We start from the raw sequence: 26081 nt of genomic DNA, 5'->3' as shown, positions 1-26081 counted from the left end.
TCTCTGTGGTTTTGCACTTGGCCTGAAGGATCCCTTACTTCTTCCCCAAAGCAGTGGAAATCTCCCAGACCTAAAGTTTGTTACAAGATTTCTACCATTTAGAGATGCAGTATTGGCATCTACCTCTCAATCTTTGCCAAAATCTCAACTACTTTGTGCACTTTCTGTTCTGAGAGTTGCCCCTTACTTCTGCTTCACTCTGGGATGGAGCCCCAGCCTCACAAACTGAGCAGCCCTTCCCCAGCTGGCTCCTGCCTTTGGCTCTTCTCAGCAGCCTGGTGGCAACCTCAGGCCTCAATTCCCTCTCTTTTTCATGGATAAACCTTTAGAATCCATCCTGCTGACCTCAGCTCCATTGCAGCAGTATTGAAAAGGGAAGAATGAGAAGTTTAAAGTACATGTGCATTTCTGAAGTAGCCTACACTGAGAGCTTGGAAGAAGCATCTGAGTGCCACAGACCACGTGGTGCAGGTAGTGACAGTGGCTTTTACTTTCACAAAGAGTAATGCAGACACCTGCCACAGGGGTAAAGTTCTTTAGAAGAGAAATGCTCTATCACCACAAACTGAGGTTAACAGTTCCTTTTGTTCTGGAAATTTTGTGAATAATATCTGAAGAGAATTTGATTTCACAAAACACATGAATCGATCACATACTTCTCAGCAATCTTTTACATATGTTTTAGTGTGGGATGTGTAGTAATTGTTTTCCAAGCTCTTCTGTACCAAGAAAAAAGGAAGTGATTCCTTTCCAAGTAAGCAAAATGGCACTAAACAGAAGTATCTGCAATTTCACAGAATAAAGAACATATTGCTCTATCATTAGATTTTTGAATATAGACATAACAGTGATATTTATTTGCTAAGTCCACCTGGAACTCTTCAGGTTCATGTCATAAGGGCTTTCAGGCTGGTCTGATGCTGCCATAGCTGCCCATCTCCTGTAACCCTGCTCCTGCCTCCCCCCTTGCTGCAGGGGCTTGGCTCACCTGGAGTTGTATTTCTGGAGGCAATCCACATGAGTCCATGCTGTGCAGCTGCTGTTCCTTATTTAAGCTGTACCTGGGGGGACAGCCTGCCACCACACACAGCTGTTCAGAATCATTTTTTGCAACACATGGGGCCAAGGCTGGGTTGAGCCCCCCAAAATCAATGAGTCCACAGCTGAAGGAGGGGTTTGTAGTGAAGCCTTGGCTTTAGTGTGGTTATTTCATTTATTAGAGGAAAATTATGAGACTTAAAGTTCTCTGTGCTCTGACCCTCCAAGCTTCTCTGCAGATCAACTCTGAATAAGCTGGAAAGTATTAGAAGTCTTGAAATAACCTAAGCAAAATCAAACAGGAAAACCAAAATAAACAATCTCCAAGTAATACAAAAATGTCCAGAACATGATTAATACCTCCTGTGAAGGATGAGACACGGTGCCATTGGACACAGTAGCTCAATTTCTGGTTTATGGACAGCAGCTGTACTCCAGGCTATGTGGGATGAGCTTGTGCTGAGGACCCACACTGTACCTTGACAGAAAAGGTGCAGGCAATTACTGCTCTCCAAAGCAGTTTAACAGCAATCACTGAGTGCTGCTACAAAACTGCAAGCCTGGTAGCAAAAAAAGGATGTTGATAAAGAAATTCAGTGTCTGCCCTGGTCACCTTATTTGACCTTTCTCAAAGTGAGACTGAGCTCAGGAAGTGCCGACAGGAGTTTGATATGAAATGCTTGAGACAGGAGGGATTTAGGGAAGGATTACAACTCAAGTAAAACACACAGCAGCAGTTTAACCTGCCTGCTTAATTCTCTAACTTCTTCCACCTGCTTGCCATGAAAGTGTGAGAGATCTGACCACTTTGTACGTCCACCAGTGAACATCTGCCAGCAAACTCTATCAGGACAGAAAGAAGAGTTACACCAGACACAGAGGAAGCAGGAAGGCAGATCTTGCTGGGGAGGCCAAACAGAAATTTAGATGAGCAAAGGTGTTCCTTTCCATGTTGGATGTCAGAAAATGTGAAATCAACAGGAAAAGATTACTGAAGATTTTACAATAGACTTCCTTGCCCTAATGATCACAGGTAGGTGCAGTCTAAAGATGTGAAAGCAAGCTTAATTCTCAAAGTCACTTCAGTCCCTTCAACGCTGCCATTCCTCCTTCCCAAGCACAGATGGGAAAAAACTCCACAGCTTTTTATTGTAGACTAATGCCATTTGCACAGATAAACAGGACATGTGCAGTCATTCTGACTGTCCTGTAACAGTCACAGATGGAAACTGAACAACAGTGATCAGGCAGCAGCATGTTTACAGAGGGGCACTAGAGCAACAGGGGATGGGCATTGCTCATCTTTGCAGGTTCAGCTCTAAGCAAAGCTGCTGAAAGCCCTGGTCTGCATCCCAGCCAGCCTGAGGTGAGGGCTGTGGGCACACCTGGCATGATGGCAGAGCTCAGGCATGAAGGAGGCAAATTCCTGAGTGTGCCTGCATGGGTCAGTGTGTCCCAGTGCTGTGAGGACACTCACAGGGCAGGGAGAGGAGGCAGATGGAGTAGGAACAGCTCAGTGGATGCTCTCTGTTGGCTCAAGCACCTCCAGATGCTGGCACAGACTGCCCTATTGCACTCCTCTGGCACCCAGCTGACATGGCCAAATATGGTCATTTATGGCAGATTTCCCTGTTTAATTTTGTTAATGTTTATTTTAATACATAATGCTGAGGCTGGATTAAGGAACTCAGGGACTAAAGTACTTGCTGCTAACATGTCACAGTATGGTCAGGTGGTGTTTTCCCACGTGAACTACATTGTAATTCTGCACAAATGAGGTCATGGGAAAAAATAGGAGGATAGCTGCAACCTATTCACAATTTAACTCCTTCAGTGCAAGGGCCAGTTGTGCAGATGGACTTTGTGATATGAATATTTCTGTGGAAGTGCTGACAGCTCTCGCAATAGCTTCCTCAGTTTTGCAAGCCCTTTTGCTAACACTCTGTCTCCTGGAATCAGGAACTAGACTGAAGATAGGCAGATTTTTTTTTTTCCATCACAAATGCAGAGAAAAACCTTGCAATTTTGGTAATACTCAGAAAACAGAATAACAGAATATATGGTGAAACAACCTATAAGAAGACAATCTGCCATTTAGAAAAATAATTTTAATTGCATTTATTTTGGATCCCTTCTGAAGTAGAATGAAGATGGAGATATAAATCTGTGGTACAGACTGAGGTGAGAAAGATGGGATCCTTCACTTCATAGCTAAAATGAATAAATTGGTGCATGTGCTGGTATACCTGACCCTGACTTCCAAGATAAAGACATTTATTTGTGTAGCACTTGCAGATTTTCCTGGGAGGTTTTCAAGTTTGGGCTGGATGAAGCCTTGAGTGACTTGGCTTGACCTCATGGTCGTGGTTTTAGGAGGATTTTGGGCCAGAGATCTCCTGCTGTCCCTGCCAGCCTGAGGGATCCCACAAGTGACACTGGGCCAGGCTGTGGGTGAGCTGAAGGGCAGACAGCAGTGCTCAGAAGGGATGTCTCAGTAGAGCAGCAAAAGCACTTCCAATTCTCTAAGGTCCAGGTTCTTGAAGAAATACTGCTAAGATTCATAGAGGGATAATGGTGAAAAATAAATAAAACAAATATTTTCTGTACTAGTATGTCACCTGTGACCTCCCCAAAACCTACAACCTTCCTTTCTTCAGCTTCTCACTTTGTGTATAGGGAAAGACAGAATGTGCTCAGTTTGTTTAATCAGTGCAGATTTGCAGTCCACTGCTATCAGGTACTTGAATGTACTTGAAAAGGCCCAGTAATGCCCCCCAGGGGTAATTCTATGCCCCTAGGCATATTGGAGAGCTGAGCTTGCTGCAGGCTGAAATAGACTTCATCATGTGCCATCAATAACACTGCAATGCTCCTGGATTGTTGTTGCACAGATATTGAAGGGAATTTTCAGCTGGCATGGGACAATCCAAGGAGTAAATTCACATTCCACCCTTCCCAAGTCAAACCTCTCAAAACAATCTCTGGCTCATCAGACTGCAGGCAGAAGGGCCCATCAGAAAGTATATTTGGTTACTTCTGTTATCACTGTAGAGGTACCACAGCTCTTTTTAAAATGGTCACATTAAACAAAGCAGTTGGCCTCCTTCAGTGCAAGCCCTGCAACATCCAATACCAGAAAGATTTCTTAATTCTGTAAACTAAGGCATGAAAGCAGGGTAGGACTATTTATAGCTTTGATTTCCTCTGAATAAATGAGAGGCTGAACCTGACATTACAGAGTGAAAAGATCAAGGTGGTGCTTTTTTGGGGGGTTTTGGGTTGTGTGTGGGTGTTTTTGATAACTCATTCTGGCATTCAGCAATACAGCAAAGAGAGGACTGACTTGGCAGCCCCCTCGTGAACTGCCCTGGAGACTTGTCTTCCAGTCAGGAAGGTCATTCAGCTTCTTCAAGTGCACTACAGAATATGACTTTACTGAATATATATTTATAAGGAAAAAAATATCAGTTGTCCCAGCAACCAGTGAAGGTCCTGCAGCCCCGAGAGTACAATGAAGTAGGTGGGAAAGGGCATGGGCCCTCTCCTGAGGAGAAAGAGTCAGGTGTATGTGAGCTCAGACTGTAACTTTGTGCTGCCACAGGAAGGGCTCCTGCCATTCCCCATGTGCCAGCAGCCCATGTCCTGCAGCCCCTCTGCTCCCTGGCTTTCTCTGCCTCATGCAGGTTCTGGCTGGGAAGGAGGGAAGTGTGGATGTGGGGTGTGAAAGCAGGACAGTGTGGGGGGAAATGCTTCCTAGGAGGTGCCACCATATGCTGGGTTGTGTGGAATAAAGTCTGGAATGGAGATTAAAGAGTGGTAAAGGGCTGAGGGGCCACAGGTAACTTTGGGAAGGGTTTGTGGCAGACTGGAGAGAGAGGTCAGAACCAGTAGGAAGGGGCAGCAAGGATGGGGACATCCTGTAGTGCTGAATGATTGTATGAGCCTCCAGTGCGCTCCAGGCTGGCCACAGAGGCAGGAGCCATCAGAGCTGCCTCATGGTGCGAGGAGAGGAGGCTGCAGGCAGGGCAAAAGCACTGCTGGGATGGGTGGGGAGTCAATGCAAAACTGTGGCCAAATTGCCCCATAGCAGCCAACCTTCCCTAGGCAGAGCATTGCTGGCAGCAGGATGGGGAGCTGACCTTTCCCTTCCCTGCCAAGCTGAATTCAGCTGACTTTTCCAAAGGAAGGCACCAATTTTACAGGCTGAGGGCTGAGGCACAGGCTGCTGAAAGGGCTTGACCAGCAGTGCATCACCAGCCCTGAGCAAGCCCATCCTGGCCATGATTGTATTTACTGGGCTGCAGAGAGACCTTTTGCTTGCTGAGCTCTTGACTAAGGTATCAACACAGCTTTTCAGACTTTTGTGTGCTTTTTGCACAGCCTGACAGGCAGTTCAGCTGCTGTAGAGGGAGAGTCAATTTTTCCAATCTACTTAAGAGAAATGTTTTCCTTTATTGTTGCATGATGGAGCGTGTGATTGAAGCAAAGCAAGAATCTGTTGTCAGCTCTGGGCCTGACAAGCCTGAAAAAAGAAGAAATTTGCTGGAAAAAATAACGAGTTATCAACACCCATGGGACAGAAGATCCCTCTTCCCTTCTTTCTCCAAAACTGTCTGATTCCATCTCAATTAAGCAAATCATACATTGCCGCAGCAAAACCTGTCCAAGACTGCTTTTTTTTCAAGGATTATCAAATTGATGAGTAAAAGTTTGTGTATTTTTAGCAGGGGAGACTGGAAAAGCTGAATATGTAGTTAACCTTCAGGTTCATATTTTAAGGAGTTTAACTGCATTTAAGGAGGCCTCTGGGCAGACACCTTGCCATTTAGGAGAGTAAACTGATGCATGTTGTCACTTAACATAGTTCCTGTTGCTGCCTGTGAGATGTGGAGCTACCCTAGTTATCTTCAGATGAGCCTCTCTCAGACACAGATAACAATCTGCCTGCATCACCCAGGGCTCTGCATGGGCTTATTTCCCCTGTTTATCATTAACAGGAAAAGTCTGCCATCACCTACACAACTTCTTGGCATGGAAAAGCTCCCACTGAGCAAGTCAGCTCCATGGCATGGGATAACTGGACAGCTCTGCCCCAGCCCTGACCTTCAGCTCTTCCACAGGCAGTACCAGACCAAAGGCCAGCTCCATCTGGGCTGTAATGAGGGCACAGGAGACATTATCTTTGTCTAGTCTGCTGCCTGTGGTTTGATTGGAGATAAGACACTGAATGATGTCTAGTCCCCTAAGGATGTCTAACCTAGACATCTTCCTGAGGTCAGTCTGGCTGCCAAGGATGAGTTCTCCATTACCCACATCACTGTTAACCCTGAAAAGTGGGTTAGAGTTAAGGAGTTCCCCTTCAGGAGATACTCTGAGCTAGGAGCCCAGAATTTTGGTTTGGCAAGAGCAGTGACCACGAGCCTGGGGGATATTGTAAAATGTGGTATGAGGACACATTTTATAACCTGTTGTGCAAGTCCATAATTTCTCTCCTAAATGCAGATGTGCACAAGGAAAACAGAAAGCCTCACCAAGTCCTTCCCATTTGAGCTGAGTTCCACATCACTTTGACACACTGCTTATTTTAAAACATTAAACACTTGTGCAGCTGCTTTTTCAAGATTGAACAGTGCCAGGCTTCTCTGTGATTTACAAGTTGTTTTGGAAACATTCTGGTTGCTTATAGTGGGTAGCTTTATTCTTCTTTTTTTTTTTTTTTAATTCTCATCCTGAACAGTTACCTCCCATCTCTCCATACAAATACTTTCATTTTTACTCTAAGCTTTAAACCGATGGGATTGTAGGGAAAGCATTTTGGAAAGAAGCCCTCGGAGTCTTGTTAGCTTTGTTAATCCTTACTTTGGCTTTTTTTTTTGTCCTTCTTTTTCGCTCCCAAGAGGCAAAATGCAAAATCTGTGTGTAATCAGAGCTGGAGACTATGCGTGCTGTTCTAGGATAATATTGTCTTACCCTGCTCTGCTTAGCTCCTTGAACACAACCCAAAAAGCTTACTGGCTTTAAAACAGCCACTCTAAATCAGTACCCATAATACAAGTGCCCTTGTCTCAGGGGTTAAACTGAAACAAATTATATTTTTTTATCCTTGGACAGTGCTATCTAAAGATCTCATAGAGCTGAATAAACATGAGTTTAGATTTGTAAATGAGGTAAATAAGATACTGTTTGAAGTGAAATGAGGGCATTAAGGACCTCACTCTTTGACCCTTGAGTAGGACCCTCACAGTCAGTGACAGGGCACTCTATCCCACTCAGAAGCAGGAAACAAAAGAAAACAACCTGTTTTCACCTGGTTGTCAGCTAGGTGGGATTGCAGCTCTAGGAAGCAGAAGTGTATTATTTTTCCTTTTTTTGTCCACCCTATTGACCTCTGCCATTTCAAAGTGGGTTATTCCCCTTCATCAGTCATCCTTGGAAGTGGTCTTGCTTGTAAAGGCTTTTCTTCCTGGAATCTCTCTTGCAGAATGTGATTCTGAATACTGAATTTCTTCCCTTAAAACACTTGGCAAACTTCCTTTTTCTGTATGATTAACCTCAGCACTATGGTACTTCACAACATATCTTAGAGCCAGAGAAATAAAATTTTCTCCCAAGTAAATGGAGAAAAACATTTTTTAATAAAATACATCTGTATGATAGCATGCATTTTTCACATAAGGATTGATTCTCAAGAGTTATCCATAGGACCTGGAGACTGTTGCAAAGAACTAAATCCCCAGAATTTCAAATCATAGCACTGTTTCCTGTTACATGAGGCACAGGGGAGACCCTTTATATATCTGAATGCTTCACAAAGTTTTACCAAGGAAATTTGCCTTTTGAGAGTCACTTATAAGTATCCATATTGAGTTTGTCTTGTCAGCCATGGCCTCAGCCCTGACAGTTTTAGTGGGCAGCTGGGCAGCATAAATCCTGTACTGCCACTGTAATGTATGAGTGGATGCTGAATGACCTGCAAAAATGTGACTTCTCCAGCAATGATCCCAACTCTTGCTCCGCTGCTTAGTGCAGGGTCCACATTGATTGAATATGTTATCCCACTCTCTTGAGTGCCCCCCTCAGAACTCAGTACTTCAGAAAGGCCATGTTCCCTACCTTATTCCTGCAAAAGCAGACCCTCTGTGGCTGCATCTAGAACTTCAACTCTATCTCATATTCACATCTGGTCCTGGGAATTCCCCTGGAAGAAGTCCTGGATCTCCTCTGGCTGAAGAAATGCTGACATTTCCACATTATTCCATACCTGGAAAGGGGATATGGGGTCGGGGACCTAACAAGTAAAGCAAGGGCTCTGAAACTGAAGAGCTGCTCTCCAGCATGTGCTCTGCTCTTAATCCCTGAAATAGCTGGCAGTGCTATCCACATGGATACCTTTAAGGAAAGCACTGAGGAGCTGTGACACTTCTTTTAGCTGAGTTGGCTGTACTTGGAGTACCTGTGAGAGGCACCCCCTCACCCTGCTGAAGCTGATGGCAATGAGGAGGAAGCAGAGCAGCAAAATGCCTGTAACATATTCCTGCTTGAGCATCCTGCAGCAGAGACAACGAGACCAGGCAGCACTGGGATTTTAAACTGAATTAAAGGCATTAAACCTCAGTGCACACCAAAGTGCTGCCCATCTGCCTGGGTGAATGTGGATGAGCCAAAACACAGTGGAGTGGTCCAGACCCCTGTGGCTGTTAGGTGTGAGGACAGCTCCTTATCTTAGCAGCAGAACATGCACACAGGGTAGAGGGGAACTGTCACCTACAGCTTCTTTCATCTACAGAGTGACCCTTCTATGCAGCTCCAGCCTGAGAAGAGTACAAAAGCTGTGATTCCATCTTCTTTAATGACACGTTGTTCAGCACAACATAATTATACTTAGCGAAGAACATAGTTTAAAAATAGATTTCTCTTATACTCTACAACCAAGCTCATTAACACTTTATCACTTTCATAATTCATTAGTTCCAATTTCCCTGGAACTGCCATGAACAGTGATTTTTTTTTCATCATGGCCAGAAAGATTAAACTCTGTAGGAAACCATAAAATTGAAATCTTTTGAAAAAGAAGAAGTTGGATGCACAACAGGAGACTCAGGCAGAAGTTCAAACTGGGAAAGTTTCAGCCCTTCCTTGATGAAGAAAAAGACCAGAAACAACTGGTAGTTAAGTAAAGCACACTAGGAAAGACAAGAAAGACGAAAAAGACCAGGTTGACCAGTCTAGAATTGTGCAACCAAAACTGAAACTACAGCTTTGAAATCATGTGGAAGAAGCAGAGGCATCAGATTATAGAATAAATAAAAAGGCCTTGAGAAGCGAAAAAAGATAAACAGTGTCAGTGTTTTACAAAAACACAGCACTAGAAGGCCATATAGTACCATCCACAAGGTCATCAAGAAATAACACAAGAAACAATGCTAGAGACAGATACCAGGAACTTCCCAACAGAGATGTTGCAGAAAAGTACCTTAAACACACTAAGGACTTCTGCCAATGAGGGCTAAATTTCCCTCCTTTAGAACCATCCAGCTGAGGATCTTTCTCTTAAGACCATCAGGAGCCAATTGCATGAATAAGGGTCAGAACTGGGGAACTGGAACAATAACCAGAAGGAATTCCATCACACTCACACATTGCTGCAAAGCACAGCAGGTAGGACAAGCACAGTGAATGGTGACAGACACAACAGCCTCAGCTTTGGGGCTGCAGCAGTCACTGTAACACTCCACTAAAACACCCAGGGCTCCTTCCCCAGTGGCAGGAAACTGCTAAGCTGCTAACCTGAACTGTCAGGGTCTGGCAGTAAGGATTTTGGTAGTCTCTGCCTTGGAGTGATGCTCAGAGCAAGGTTTACTCACTGAGGGTAGCACAGCAGCAAAGCTGGCCTGTGCTGCTGACTGCAAAGGTCGTGGCAACTGTGGTGTCAAACCAGAGATTTATACCAAAGGAGAAAAACACCTCTTGTTAGGACACTCTGGATTTATAATCTGAAAATAGAAATAGAAAACTGGAATCACACCTGTAATGATAAATCTCTCAGTTTCCCATAATCTGGAAGATTGAGAACATCCAGGCAGGACTTCTGAGGATGGCTGTTTTCTCAGTAGTCCTCTGTCAACATAAGGAATTTGTGTCTTTGAATTCAGATGTCTCGGAAGGACTACACAGATACCAAAAACAAATGAAAAACCAAGTGGATAGCACTTACACTGCCACTAGAGAAGAAGAAGAAGCTGAAGTAATTGAGTCCCATGAGCCTGTGTAAGCAACAAGATGGAAATTGGCTTGGTTTGTCCATGTAACCAGAACAGTGGAACTAGCAAACACAATTCTGTGGGGAAAAAATTGGAGAGGAAAGGAAGGCAGAATGCTCAGGGACAGTGTGACTCAAAGACATCTGCAGCTGGATGGAGAAATGATGGGCAGAGCCAAAGAGTAAAGGGAACATGAATTCAGATTGGAGTCAGTGCCTAAAGATGACATTCTTCAGACCATGCTGGTGTTTGGAAGAGGAAGATGGGACAATCATAATTATGTATAACAGTTCATAACCTGGCCATGGTCTGGTCATTTACTGAGTTGCCAAAGGACACAAAAACAGAGTATAGTCCCCAAGGAACCACTAATTCATTTTGGCAATGCTTCTGTCACCCATAAGAAAAATTCAATTAATTCTTATCTCTTTGTTTCAGACTACTAAAAATTGCCCACTGGTCTACACATTTCCCCTTTTATTTCCTGAAAGTGACATTTTTCAATGGGCTTCTACATATCAGGTAAAACTCAATATGCTGTGGCAATATGTTTGGCTCACAGAACCCATCCTATTTTTCTCTTGCTTTTGATCATATCCTTGACATTCAGGCACTGTTATGGTGAGATGTAGATATTTCCTTGCTCTTAAGGTGCCTTGGATCTAGTTTTACAAGCCCCAGAAAGGTGAATTTTTTCTCTGCACTTCTCATCAGGATTACAGCAGTGTGGCAGATGTCTGCTTGTAGATTCTGCTAAAGTCATGAGTTCCTATAAATGGCAGCATCACGATCCCTCCCTAAGCAGCAGTTCTCATGTCAGTGAAATATCCCCAGCTACCCACAACACACCCACAGCCAGAGAAAATCACCTCTTTCTGATTGTCTTCTCAGAGCAGAGTGCCTTGAAGGCAGCAATGGCTCTGGGGGGCAGAAATATTGTCCCCAACAGTCAGCAAAGCCCTTTTAGCTGTTCAAGATTGCTATTTTCTGCATCTTTCCAAGAATCAGAAGCATGCAGCAGGATGCACATAATGATCTCCACAGGTGAATGGCAACCATTCCCACAAGACAGGGTCCTGTATCAAACCCATCATCTGCCATCCCAAAGAAAAGTTCTACTTATCAGTGACGTCTGCTGGTGTCAGCAGGTGTCTAGAAAAAAAGCAGGTGAAGAGAAAAGTGTTACATTTTCTCCCAAGGAAGATGCTCCCCTCAGGAGCTTGCAAGGCAGAATTTCCCCATGGGGGCTGTGCTGGGAGCAGATCCAAGTAGCCATGGCAACCCTGTGCAGGCTGCTTGACACGGCCACTGCTCAGAATAAATTCTGGGCTGAGCATTGGTCCTCGTGGTGCTGGTACCTCGAGTAATGACACATCTAAAGCTCTATTCTTACTATTCTTCCATCTGTTCTTACTTGTTTGCAGGCTGCCCAGAAATGTCCCAGGAGAGCTGTGGGTCTCTGTATGATGAATCCCAGCATGCTGAGAAATATGCTTGGTTTTATTACCTTCTGTGACCTCTCAGAGCAGGGACAGTCCTATTTATATATACCACCTGCTGAAAACTTCTGTCCTTGAGCTTCAGCAGCTTTTTGTACCTAGACTTCTTTAGCAGTATAATTCCTGGTGATTTGTGGTGTTTTATGCAATTTAACTGTATATGTGAGGAGAAGCAGCTACGCAGGGACAAGGCACTTATATGTGGAAACTCCTGACACAGAGGCACTCAGATTAATATTTCTTTGCCTGACATTCAAGCTCCCTAGTGGCAGAGCTTCCTGGCACAGAAACAATCAATAGTCCCAATCCGAGCAATTTGCTCATATATGTGAGCATGTACAGGTGCAGCCTGGTCTGCTATGGATACCTGCAACTCAGAATGCCAAAGTGAGCATGTAGTTCTTGACAGAAAAAAAAAAAACAAAAACTCCCTTAAAACCATCATCTGTACAAAGGGCTTTATTTAATAGCTGCATATTTGAGCAAATTCAGACTCTTGGGTTTTGGTTCATTTTCCAGAGCAGGACTGGGTTTTGTCTTTATTTTTGTTTCCTGTGTCAGAACTGCAAAGCAGATGGGTTTCAAACTACAGAAATTATTCATGGTAGATGTTTAATGAAAATCCCTGACTGAAATATGATTCTTACTATGGAAAAAGAAAAAACTTGCCAAACATGATTTTTCCAGTTGTGAGAGAAGAGTAAGGGAAAGGGATTGTTTTGCTTGAAGTACATTTTAAATTACACATTGCAGTCTGGTATGGGTGCAGACACTGAGGTTAAACTGTTCCTGCTGATCCAACATAAGCTGATGTTAGGAATGACTGTTGGGAATTACATGGTCTTTGTCTCTAAAAAAAATGCCTACATTGGAGTATTCAGCCCAAAATAACAACCTGCTGGGCCTGGGCTAGAACAAAGGGAGAAGTAAAAGGAGGAAATGCCTGGTTTGGGGAATGAGATATGAACCTGAACAAGAGACAATCTTGAGCATTTCCTTGCAGGGGGATTGTCTGCTGGCTGGAAAACAAGGGGCAGGGCACAGAGGAGAGGGAAGGAGACCAGGGGGATGTGTCCTTCCTGCAGGTGCTGGAGGCTCTTTGCAGGACACCAAGCACCAGGCAGGGCAGGGGGCTCACAGGGCTGTGAGTCACAGCTGGCTGAGGAAGCTGAGTCACAGCAGCTGAGCCTTGAGTCCCCAGCTCTGACCTGTGGCCTGGAACAGTGTGAAGATGCACAGTGCCTGTGGGCAGTGCCACGGGGGTGGGAGCTGGTGCTGCTCCCCAGGGACTCCTGGCAGGCTCCTGGGGCAGCTCTGGAGTGCAGCTTTGAGATGCTTCTTTCCCACCAGTAAGTGGGCATTCCTGAGAATCCACTGCTGATTTCCTCACCCTTGTCAATGTTTGTAGTGGGGCTGTGTTGTGTGCAAACAGGCATACAGTTTGTGAGGCTGTAAGGCTGAAGCAAAGACAGACACATCTCTCCTGCAGATCCAGGTCTTTGCCTTGGGTTATCAGTCAGAGAAACTTTCTCCACTGGTCAGTGAATTTTCTCTAGTTTAAAAGCCAAAAGCTCTGTAATAACATGTTAGATTTGGGCTACACAATGCCCAAATGCATGTTTTTATAAAGAAGGTCATCTTAAAGAACTCTGCAATATGGTGGATTGTATTTTGCCACTTAAAGGGGAGTGCAGTCACTGAATAACACCATGGGAGGGAGAAGATGGAAGAGATACAAATAAGCTGTGCTCACACTGCCTGTGTGACCAGGTCAGAGCCCACACACACAGTAATGAAACAGTCATTTCTATTTTTTGTTTCTTCAAAGCACTTTGTCCATCCAGACCAAACCAGATTCCAGCATGGAGAGTCACAAGGTCAGCCCTGTATGTATTGCAGATATGCACATCCTTAGAGACAGATGGGCTTGTAAGGATCCCTTTGGAAGTGAGCTGGGAGGTTTCTTTCTTCCCATTGTTTCTGTTAGTGTCAAACACTTGGATATTTTGAGCTAACTTTTCAGAAAGCCAGGCTGAGATATTTCTTCTCTAGTGTCTCGCTGAAGAATCATGCTGCATTTGGCCACCTGAAGCCAGTTCTTTATGCTTCATCATATTATCCATGCAATTACTGGACTGTCACAGAACACAGGATGTGCCAGCCAAACCTACCTGTTTTGTTTTGTTTGGGTTTTTTTGATCATATAGCTCAAAGAAATCAGCTGCTGACTGTCTTTTCTGTTTTTCACCAGTCCTGTACCTGGAAGGATCTGTCCTTGTATTTGAGGATGTTTTCAAATTGGTTGCCTTCTACTGTGTCAGCAGGTGAGTTCATTCATTGCTTCCATGGCACAGTCATTTTGCCCTCCCCTCTGGTCTGCCCTTCAGTTCCCAGTCCCAGCACAGACCCCAGTTTCCCCTGCTGCCCTCCAGCCTGCCAGAGCAGAAGGTGTTTCAGATGTTTGTATCTACAATGGGGCCAGATCACCCCACAAGCACAGCTGTCCCTGCAGCTGGGAGCTTTGTCCATGGGGCTGCTTCCACAAAGAACAGAGGCACAGAACTGAGGCTAGGAGGGCAGGGAGGAAGAGGGGCCCTGAGTTAACTATTTATTTAAAGCTTTAAGTACACATACACACACACACACCTGGTAGCAACCTTGCAAAGTTACTAATGGACTGTTGCCTGATGGTGACTCAAAGCACTTTGTCACCTGTGGGGAATCTGTCAAGGAAACTAGACCTGAGACAATGTCTTTTCTTTAGCTAAAATTTGAAATGAAAACGAAGTGTTCATTTGCTCAGCAAGAAATACCAAGAATAATGGGTACAGAGGTGGAAAAGACCTGTAGTGCAAGGTTTGATCACCAGCAGATGATGTCTGTAGCCTTCTCTGATCTGTGTCCTGGTGCTTAGCACACTGCAGCAATACCTCCACCTGCCTGCCTTGTCCCTGCAGCAGCAGGCCTGGTAGTGAGCTGGTTGTAGCCTTTTGATTTCCCCTATATAAACTTACATGACTCTTAAAGCAGTTATTTCCTTTAAAGAGGAGAAAGCAGATTCAGGATGGGCTCACAAGGCACTCACACCAGCCACTTGGCTAGGTCACACAGCAGGAACAGTCTGTCTGGGGTAGCATACAGTGTGCCAGTCAGTTATCCAGCCAGTCCCCCACTGCTCTGAGGCTGCTTCTGCAGCCAGCTGAGTTCAGCACTACTGAATTCCTACCTGCACACAAGAAACAATGCTCCATCTCACCCTCATCAGCTAATAGACATTGAGCCATCTAGATGTGTATAGACTCTATAGAATGGATATAAGTTAACCCTTGGACCCTTATAAAGATTTCTTTCTCACTAAAGCAAAGGACAACCCAAATGCAAAATAGAATTGGGCATTTATAGTAAGTAGCTGGTGACAGAGAAAATATGCTCACTTCTGCTTTCCTGCAAAAAGGATCATGGCTTGAGAAAGAGGAAAGAAAAGAAAAAGAAAAAGAAAAAGAAAAAGAAAAAGAAAAAGAAAAAGAAAAAGAAAAAGAAAAAGAAAAAGAAAAAGAAAAAGAAAAAGAAAAAGAAAAAGAAAGAAAGAAAAGTTCTTCTATTTGATGCTTTGTGTTTTAGCTTTTATATTTTTCAGATTCTGTACTGCTGTAGTGTGTAGTTCTGAGCTTCATATTAAGGGACGCTAAGCTCTCTTCACAGAGTAGCTAGACAAAACAATTCCTTTCCTACCTTGGAACCAAGGACAACTGACCCAAATTTCAGGCCCAAGAGCATAAACAATATAAACAATGTGGACTGAAGAGAGAAAAACAAGAGGGATGGGACTTTATAACCTAAAGCTATAACTGGACAATTAACTCCAATATGCTAATGGACCAAAACTTTTAAAAGTGAGAGATCTCATGACCATGTCCATTTTGTGACCACTTTGGGTTCATCTCGGGTGTAGCCCTGGCTGGGATCTTGTACTGCCCAAGGTGTGTCCATTGAGGCCTTTTAATAAATCCCCACTTTATTCTTTAACTCTGTCTAGCCTCTGTTCTAGGTCAGCCTTCACAAGGCATCAGTTCAGCTCCTGTTAGAGATGTTATTTCTGAGTGTCAAATACATATTCAGATGGTGCATGTGATTTTCCAGGCTACTGTCAAAAGACAAGCTAAAAAGGGAATAATTTTCTGAGAGAAGCAGGTAATAAAAAGACACTGACCTACCATTTGCTGGCAGCTTATAGGAGCTCTCTGTGATGGTGAACAGGGATGTATTAAATTGTCTATGCATACCTGGGAACAGCTTTTCAGGGCTGACAGGCTCTTCTCAAAAAAAACTTTGGCTTGCATACATTGCCTGCCTGTAGGTAACAGATGTCTTGGTGGCTGGTCTGCAAGCTACTGCCCCATTAATAAAACCACTTTTTTTTTTTTTTTTTATTAGGGCAGTGTCCTAATATTTCCTGGTCTTAATAAGTCTTTTTTTTAAAAAAGAAAATTAATGGAAATTTCCTGCATATAAAATAACAAAGAAAGCAGAAGGTACACAGACCCTCTTCATCTTCTAAACCTCATTTCTGCCATGAAAAAATAATAAGTGAGGGATTATATCAGTTTATGTGAGTGTGACAACAGAGTGCTCAGCAGTGCACAGAGAAGCCATGAGGAACACAAAACATCAGTAAGGTATGCATCTGTTAAAAAGGTCAGAAATGGGCCCCCTGCATTCATCTGTCAGCAGATAGGTCTGCAGTTGTGTGCTTTTTGGGGTGTGCATTTGTTTAGCAGAGACCTCCTACTCACAAGGCCAGTTTTTTCTATAACAATTCCTTGTACCATGAAGAACATTTTGTAAAACTTTGCATGCGTAAGATGATCCTGCACCATTCCTTGCTATCATTTAGGGACTGGCTTTTCTAGTCCTTGTTGGAATGGGAATTGAGGCAAGAACAGGATTAGCAAATTGTCACTGGGCAAGAGGCAAACCTGAACAGTTCACAGGCAGACCAAGGGCTCTGTTAAATTGCTTGAGACTTAGGGTGTGTTTCAGTGAAACCCAGCCAACATCCTCTGAGAAACTCTATTTTCAGTAGAAGGACAGCATCTTTCCAGAAACCAAGTACTCAGAAGTCCGAGAGTAGAGTTAGAGAAGGATATGTGTTTTCTCAGTGTCATGCAGCACTTCCTCCCTGTCTGTCCCTTCACCCAGGGGTTACCCTTTCCCAGCTGGGGGTTTCCTTTCCCAGTCCCTCTGTGCCTTGCTGTGTGCCCATGCCTTACACTCACAGAGATTTTTAAAAGAGGAAGCAGAGTAGTGAGAGAGGGGTAAACAGAAAGAGAAAGGACTTCAAGTCCTTTCCACAAGAAAATATTGGCTTTTCTAATAAAAATAATTATAATTTGCAGCACCTCACTTTTAATGGGAAGATATTACAATCCTTGTGGCCTTCCCTGAGGTGAGAGGCATTCCTGCTCTTTTCAGAGGACAGAGCCAAGCCACAGTGATTAAGTCAGTGTTATGCCATAAAGCATCCCCACAGAAGCTGGTGATCTTTAGTGAAATCAGAGCAGCCCAGTCTGGCACAATGTCCATAATTCCTTACCAGCCACAGAACACGGCTGAAATTGTGAGTCAATCCAGTCAATAAACCAAGTGAAGCCTGGAGTTCCTAACAATTGTGGGGTTTGTCTTTTTGCTGTTTTTTCATTGTGTTTGTTTTTACAGGGATTTGCTGCCCTTTACCCTGAAGCTGCCACAAGCAATATTAGAAGCCACTAGCTTTCAAGACCTTGAAATTATCTCTAGTCTGGGGATAGGTAAGTCCCTCAAAGCAGTCAGATTTTCACTTGGACTTGTGAGAACAGTAGTGCCTTACAGAGACTTGATGCAACTGGAAGATTGATGAACTATTGTCTTTGGAATAGCTAAAGGAGTCTGAATGCAAGAGGAAGATGTTTATTATCTTTTTGTTCATAGCAGAAGGCTGACAAAAAGGGCACTTTCTCCTTTGGCCATAAACCTCCACCTGGATCTCTGTCCAGGGTTGGTCCCTGCAGTCTGGGCGAGCTGAAGTGCAGCATGGCCTCAGGGGGGAACTCTGCACTTTGGAAGTGGCTCATATCTGAGCTATATGGAAAACACCTTTGCAGCTTCTCCTTCTGATGTGTGGGGGCAATGCTGATGAAAGTGTGATATTTTTGAGTTTTGATATTTTGCTTGCTCCTGCAGGATTTCGAGTTGGTAGAGAAATTTGTATCGTCCCAACATGTTCTCTCACCTCACACAAATCACATGCAAAAGGAACATTATTTTTAGTGACAGCATCAAACAAGCAAATTTTAGATGAGATGTATAAAGTCACAGATAGGAAAAGCAATTCTGTTAACTAAAGGAGCTTTCCTTTCTATTCCTCTTCATTTAACACACTCCACTTGAGACAGCTACTTCAGTAAGCCACTTTCATGCTTCTTGGATTTTCAGTTTTCCTTCAGGTGTTGAAAACAGCCAAACAACGGAGAAAATGGAAGAGTTAGCTCATTTAGAGATATTTATTAGAGCACTCTCACTATTTTTGGGTTTTCTTCCTCCCAGAAGGGATGGGCAAAGCCCACTGGTTTCAGTTCAGGCAGCTTTGTTGAATATCACCAACAGATTTGCCTCTAACATTTTCAGCATCCTCTATTTTGAGTATGTTCCAGTTTGTCAAAACATCCTTTTATATACATGTCCAGCCAGCACTTATTGCTGATAAAGAGGTACTTTACAAGTTGAGATAACAAGTTGCACTTATTATCTTAAACTTAATTTTTTTATAATAAGTCAAAAAATTTGGATTAAAATGTAGGAAGTTTATAATGAATCTGCAACCTTCAGTCTAATTTGAGCCAGCAGAGGCTATCTTGATTCAGGCAACAGTTTCCAGCAACTTCTGAAAGAAAAGATTAGTTAAAGCACAAGCACCAAAGCAATATTGGTTGTAGTCTTTTTCTCCTGTACTGGTGGTCATAAAAGTAGTGAGGCTTGGAAATTTATTTGTCATGGTGTATTTCATACCAGTCAAGTTTCTGACAAGAGAAGAAAACCTGCTGTTGTGTGCAGTCTTCCTGGGAAATGATGCTGGCTTCCTGAAGTGCCATGCTGTCTTAGTGGAGTCAGACAGGCTCAGCTACTGACAGATGCTGTTTATTGCTTCCTGGAACAAAATTTTGAGGATACAAATGGGAACACAAACTATTAAGTGCTGCCCAAAGTGGCACTTCCAAAGGAAAGAAAGCATTGTCTGAAATTCTCATATGTTGCTCTGTATTTATTTCAAAGTGCTATGTGTTTCAAGGGAATAGAGGTAAGATGTTTATCTGCAAGCTGAGGTGTTCCACAAAGGATCTGGCTGTTCTGTATGTTGTCATAGAGAACATACTGCAGCCCCTCTAGTCCTGACCTCAGTGGTACAGAAGTTCTTTTAGGAGGAGAATTAGCATACTTGCACTGCACAAAGAGCACATACCATCACAGACATGCCAAAGACTCCAAGAACTGTTTAATTATCCCTCCCAGAGTGCAAGATAAGGGAAGATCCCGGACGGCAATGGGAGATGATCAAACAGCCTTCTCTGCAGTGTGAGACAGGGTGGCTGTGCTGGGAAATGCCTGCTCTGAAGCAGCTCCAGCCTGAGTGGAGCTTTGCATTTTCATCACAGTGCCTTAACCTGACCACTACTGTGAAAAATTATCAACTTCCCCTCTGTAGATGGGTTTACTCACCATTTCCTCAGCCCATGAGACTTCACAGCATTATATTCTGACTTAAAACAACTTCCTCTGTCCTGCATTTGCTGATACCGAGTGCAGCCGGAGAGCTTAAGGAAAATGGTTCCCCAGCAAGTACCAGTTGTGAGCAAGAGGCAGACACAGCTTGCCTGGGCTCTTCACATCCTCTCCTCGGGTATCCACAGCTATTTGCATCTGGAGGGCAGTCATCACTGAACAAGCATAGATCCCTTCTCACAGTCATTTGTATTTGTTACTTGTACCTTCCTGCTCTGAAAATGCTGAATAGCATTGACAACATTCACTAGGTAAGTGTCCTAAAATTGACAGGGGAGAGAATTCTGGTGAAGCTTCTCAGCCTATCCCCTGGCTTGAAGAATTTTATATGCATAAAACAGTTTTGTTCTTTCTTCACACTGTTTTGTGCAGAGGTTTGAAAGTTCAACATTGACATTTGTGTATAATTTCTTTTAAAAATATTTTCTACTTGTCATTAGCAGCTAAAATTCTCTGAGATTTTTTTAAAATTTTTCATTTTTCTTTTTTTTTTTGGTGACAGATTTCTGGGATTCCTACTTAAACCACAGGAGACAGGACTTATCCCACCCTGCAAAAGACTCCGCTTTCAGCACTGCCCAGGCAGACAGTTTAAGAACTACCCAGTGTTTTGCAAGTAGCACAAACCACTGCTCATGTGAAATTGAGCTGTCAATAGGAAATGACAGGCTGTGGTTTGTGAATCCTATTTTTATAGAAGAGTACAGTAATCCTTGTCCTCCAGAGGTGTCTTCTCCTAAAGGCCACTCTGGGAGCACCGAACTGACCCCTGCCACCATGCTTACTGAAAAGAGGTCTCCTCGACGTCCTCCTCCCCCTCCACCCTCTCATGGGCTCATTCAGAAACCTTCCCTGAAGCTCCCACAGGACCCCACGACTGCCTGTGAAGAAAACAAGTTACTTATTAAGCCACTAGGAAAGAGTTTCGAGGAAACGCAAACGGAGGGTGGTGACGATAAAGAAGAAAGGAAGCAGAGCTGCTCGGCCAGCGCGCCTGTGGCAGGGAGCCCCAGGAAGGGCTCCCAGCCCTCTGCTCCCCCGCGGCGGCGGCCGAGCGAGAGGACCTCAGAGGAGAGCTCTGTGGGTAACCCTGAAAATTGTGAAACGCTGAAAGGGGAAGGGACAGAAGGAAACCAAGACACAAGTGCAGAGAGCAGAGATAAAACGCTGCTGTGCAAAAAGGCTGTGGAGATACCTGGAGAGGTTCCCAAAAAGGCTGTATCACAGTTTCAGGAGACAAAGCCTGAACCTACAGAGAAGAAGGAGGACATGCCTAAGATACAAAGCAATGCCACTGAGAAAGGAAAGTCACCTCCTATCCCACCACCGAGAAGGAAGAGAATTTCCCAGGTACCAAGGACCCCCAGCTCCTGCCAGCCGAAGCAAAGAACAGCAGGAGAGACTGGTGTGGCTGCAGGGCAGGCTGCGTGCAAGGGCAGCCCAGCCACAGGGACGGGTGCTGCCACTTCCACACACACCAAGACTGAGCCGGGACACAGCCACAAATCTGTCGGCTCAGCTGAACTGGCGGGGTCACACTTGTCCCTGGAGGACCTGGGAGGCAGCACCGTGGCTCAGGCATCAACATCTGAGCCAGACTCCTACTCCACCAGCAGCACAGAGGATGACCTGGAGATGCTGAGTGGTTCATCTGGTAAAAAGACACGCTCAGTGATCTTGGCCAAGGCCAAAAACAGGCTGTCCTTGGTGAACCTGTCCAACGTCTTCACAGTCTTTTTGTCTAGCGACAGGAAGCTGCAGAAGAAGATAGTGGAGCTGGCACAGGACAAGGAGTCCTACTTTGGCAACCTGGTGCGGGACTACAGAGTGTACAGTTTGGAGATGATGGCAAAGCAGAGCTCCAGCACAGAGATGCTACAGGAGATCCGGCTGATGATGACTCAGCTGAAGAGTTACTTAGTGCAGAGCACTGAGCTGAAATCCCTGATAGACCCAGCCTCCTACACAGAGGAACAGTTAGGTAGGTAACTGTGGTTTATTCATCCTTGGGCATGGCTTAGGAAGGTGAGGAGGGAGAAAGAATTATGCAGACACAGGCTCTGCTTTACAGAATTATAAACCATCCCCTAAAACTCAAGCAGCATAAATTGAAGTCTGCTCTGTGGTTGCCAGCACTTGGAGGAACAGCTCAAAAACCTGCAGACCAATGAGGGGTAAAATCTCTTTATGAATGTTTTAAAGGGAAGAGTTTTAAGCAAAAAAGATGTGTGTTTGTGTGTATGAGAGACCTACATGTATGTGTGTATATATTATATATGTGTGTGTGTGTGTGTGTGTGTGTGTGTGTGTGTGTGTGTGTGTGTGTGTACACAGAGCTGAATTCACTGGAAACACAAAAGGCAAACTTTCCCCTTCACAGCTGCATTCCCATGGCCTTTCACATCCACTGCTTTGCTGTAAGGATGGAGAACTCCCTGCGTGTGGCATACACCTTAGAGCCCAATCACTGTCTCACAGGGAGGAACAAGACTAGGATGATTTTGAGTAGCAGGTTGAAGGAATCACTTGATTCCACTTTGTGCTCCTCAGAGGTACAGAAGAAATGTCTGTTGCAGCTCCAAAATGAAGTGTTCACCTCTTTGCCAAAGGTATAATTTGCCTTTGGGGAGGAAAAAATATTATTTTTAACTGTTTACAGGTGTTTCATTGCTTCTCATTCATATCCTGTGAGGGAATAATGGGCTACTTCTCGCTAAGGATTGGACTGGTCTGTTTATTTTACATCCATGAGGGAATATAAAAAGAGCTGTAGGACTTTTCATCCCAGTGAAAGCTATACAGCCAGAAAAAAGTGTGCATGCATGTGCACACATGCTCCTTTGAAAGCTTAAAACTGTTTCTTGAGGACCTAAGAAGCAATGCAGAGCTATTTGTGGATCCTTAAGTTGGATTAAAACAAGCTGGGAGCTGGAAGACCCAGAATATGGAGTGAACCAGAGGAGTGACCAGGGATTCCAGGGGATCCTGCAGCCCCAGTATTAGGTGCGACTCAGCTAAGTGGTGAGCCAGGAGTAAAAGGCTGCCCACTGTCAGTCTCAGCAGGCTCTGCTGATTTCCTTCTCCCCCAGCAAAGGCTTCACATGACCCTTCAGCAGAACAGACCTGCAGCCAGCCCCTGCCGCAGCACAGAGAGGGAACCTGCAGTTTCACTTCTCATGCATCTTGTGTAACACCTTCAGTCTTTGTCCCAATAACCTCCTTCTTCAAGGTGGGGAGTGTGGGGGCAGCACAGAGAAGTCTGTCTTGAATCTTGATTAGTGAAAGTGGAAAGGGGGAGGAAAGAAGTGGCCTTGTTCTGCTTGGTAGAGCTGTATGTGTGCAAGTATCCCACCACCTTCCCACAGACATGCCTGGTTTTGGCCCTGTGTCTAACCCTGTTCACTGCCAGCTCCTTAACAGGATGATGTAGCCCAGTCAACTTTGACAGGCTGTCTTCTTCTGTGGAGGACAAGGATTCCCACTGAAGGATGTACCACTTGAATTTGCCCTGCTTCAGGCTGATTGATTCTCTGGATTCTTTAAAATAATTGCATTTTGAACACATAAATATTACTGTCCTCTGGTTCATTCCTCACTGCCTGAGCAGATGAACTCTTTTGCCAAAGACCTTTTTGCCTCATTGCAACAAGCGAATCTCTTGCAGTCCCTCTAGTTCTGCCTCTGGTTCCTAGGACTCAGACAACAGGCTTCCTCACAGTCTCTTATGCTTCCTTTCATCTTCAGCCAATAATTAAGCAAATTCTCAACCCACTCATTATTTCCTCCTCCACAGGCCACAGGTGGCATAAGATGTATCTTATAGGATCAGTAATTCAGAGTCCCTTGAGCAGAAACAATGAGAAACTTCTGACCAGATATTGCTCTCTGTCTCTGAGCTGGTGGGTGCAGCTGCTTTGAGGAAAGAAAGGGGTGCTTTGAGGGTGCAATTAATTTCATCCCAAAGTGAATATCTCAAAAAAGTCAGAAGGAGAGGTCAGAAGGGACATGAGATGAATTGCATCTGGGCATCTGTAAGGGCAGGGCTGTGAAAAAAAAATCACAGTTAGGTGAGATTCCTCTTCTTTCCCCAGAGTTGGCTTTCCTGCTGCCTGGCAATGCCATGCTGGTCAGCCAGGAGTCAGGCAGAGAGAGCAGGGACTGCTGGTAGCAGGAGGTCTCCTACAGCTCCAGTGACAGAGACCGCACACTGATGTTCATCTCAAGCCCATCTAGAACTTCTGGATGGTGTTGGTAATGAAATGTTTACTTTCTGGGATGTGATTTCTGCTCCCTTCTCACAGCTATATAGTAGTGTTTGAATAACCAACCACATGTTTCCTTAGGACTTTTACTTGCACCTGTACTACTGGATTGCTTATTTATTATGTGCTTTTGTGTTCTCCCTTCTCTATGCAGAAGTGATTGCTGAGACAGCTTTGTACAAATGTGTCCTGAAACCTTTAAAGGAAGCCATTAATTCTTCCTTAAAAGAAATACACAGCAAAGATGGATCTTTACAGCAGCTGAAAGAGAACCAACTTGTGATACAAAACACAACTACCACTGACCTGGGTGTCACAACCAGTGTACCTGAAACTGCTGTGCTGGAAAAGATCCTTCACAAGTTCACAACCATGCACAAGACTTACTCTCCAGAAAAAAAAATTGCCATCTTGCTGAAGACCTGCAAACTCATCTATGACTCCATGGCTCAGGGAAATCCAGGTACAGGACTCCTGCTGATGGTATCCACCATGGGTCTTTCTCCTTGTATCAAAGGAACAGTGCTTATGATACAACTGGCATGGCAATATTCACATTGGAGGTAGCAGTGGTGGTTGATGTGTTTGGTATCAGATGTCCACAGGTTGTGTCCAAAATTGAAGGCTTAGTGAAGTTCTCTGCACTAATAACTGGTTACCTGGTTAAGTTTAAGCTCCATAACTCAAAAAATTAGTTACCCATAAGTGTGTGGTTTATAATATCCTTTTTGCACAGATCTGCACACAGCTCTCCAAATATTCTAGGGGCTCAGTCCTGGCTTGCTGCAGAGTAATGGTAAATTCTAGGAATGGGTCTCTGGTAAAAGGCTCTTGATTTGGCCTTTGCAAAGTTTTGCCTAAACTGAGGAGGAGATGTAGAGTGTAGTAGTTTGTTGCTAATTCCTGATGCTCCAGTAAATTCTAAAAGCCACTTCTGTGCAAGGCAGTATGTGCTGTCAGTATAAACACAACATGGGCACTAATGCAGAAATTAAACCCTTGGCCAGGATGCATCTTTGCAGATAGACCTGCAAGTCCCTTCCTCCAGCAATTTGCCTTGCCAGTTTAAGAGCTTTTTTTGTATAGTGTGAGCTGATGACCAGCCATGCCTGAATCTGGAGAGAAGCCAGGTATTAACTTGCAATAACCTGTGGTTGTTTAAGGACTCAGTCACCAAAGGTGCTTTTAGCTATTCTGCTTTATTTTGTACTGGCAACAGCCTTGGAGCATTCATACAGGGATCGTTATGTCCCTGCTCAGCCTCACCTCAAGGTGATCTCTTGGATAGTAAGCAGCAAGGTTCAGCGACCAGTCCAGACACATTAACACCAGAGCAAGAAACCACCCCAGGGCTGAGCCTTAGCTACAGGGTGGAAAGGACCTCTCACTGTCTTCAGGTATTATGAGATTTGGACATATGTAGGGGAATTTGCTGTGACTTTGTTAAAACAGTTGTCTGAAGTTTGAGAATAAATTTGGTTTAGATCAAGGACTTGCAAGCCTCACTAAAACCCACATGGTCTCCTTCTGATGCTGGTGTTATGTACACATCACACCTTAGTTAGCTCGAGGCTGGAATTTTTCTGTTGAAGGAAATACTGTTGTGTCACTTTCTGTAACAGAAATGAGGAGACAGGGAAATAATTACAAAACCCCAACATGATTGAAATACTGACATTCATGAAATTAGATGGTTTCACTGCGGTTTGCCACGCTAACCAAAGCAGTGCATTTCAGCCAGTTCAGCTGTTCTCTCATCCTGAGTACTACTCAGCAGGGTGTAGGTTGGAAGCTGATTTTACTCCTGGGCATCCAGTTCCCTCTCCCTTATATCAAGTTCCTTCTCTCTTATGCATGATCAGTGATGCATGTCAGGGCTTGGCCAGAAGAAAACTGGCCTGGAATATTGGAAATGTACCCCAACAAATTCAGACCTGAAAAAGAAGCTAAGGGGAGAAGAATGTTGTATCTAACTCCTGGAAAACAGCAGACTTGGAGAGTAATTGAGTGAAATGCCCTGTAGACTTAGAAGCAAAATGTGTGAAATCTCTTTCACAGAATGAACGGAACCCATGACACTTTTATTTTCCAGTGGCAAAGACTGGAACCTGAAATATTTCAGCAACCTGAAATATTTTTATGACAGGGAAAAGCATGCTGTGGGGTCCTCAGAGCAGATTTCAGCTGGTGGGAAATCTCCTGCTCTC

At 44.2% G+C, this 26081-nt stretch overlaps 1 protein-coding gene across 1 annotated transcript in view; it reads left to right on the top strand.

The window, feature by feature from the left end:
* Nucleotides 1-26081, top strand: part of RIN3 (Ras and Rab interactor 3) — a 65019-nt gene that overhangs the window by 25659 nt on the left and 13279 nt on the right. Inside the window, exons 4-7 of the mRNA XM_005483169.4 lie at nt 14049-14121; nt 17513-17604; nt 20115-21593; nt 24029-24337. Of these exons, the coding sequence (XP_005483226.2) occupies nt 14049-14121; nt 17513-17604; nt 20115-21593; nt 24029-24337 (1953 nt within the window). The remainder of the gene's footprint in view (nt 1-14048; nt 14122-17512; nt 17605-20114; nt 21594-24028; nt 24338-26081) is intronic.

The sequence above is a fragment of the Zonotrichia albicollis genome, chromosome 6 (assembly GCF_047830755.1).
Source record: "Zonotrichia albicollis isolate bZonAlb1 chromosome 6, bZonAlb1.hap1, whole genome shotgun sequence".
Lineage (NCBI taxonomy): Eukaryota > Metazoa > Chordata > Aves > Passeriformes > Passerellidae > Zonotrichia > Zonotrichia albicollis.
Note: the sequence above shows the minus strand (reverse complement) of the source record. Positions and strands in the feature narration are given on the sequence as shown.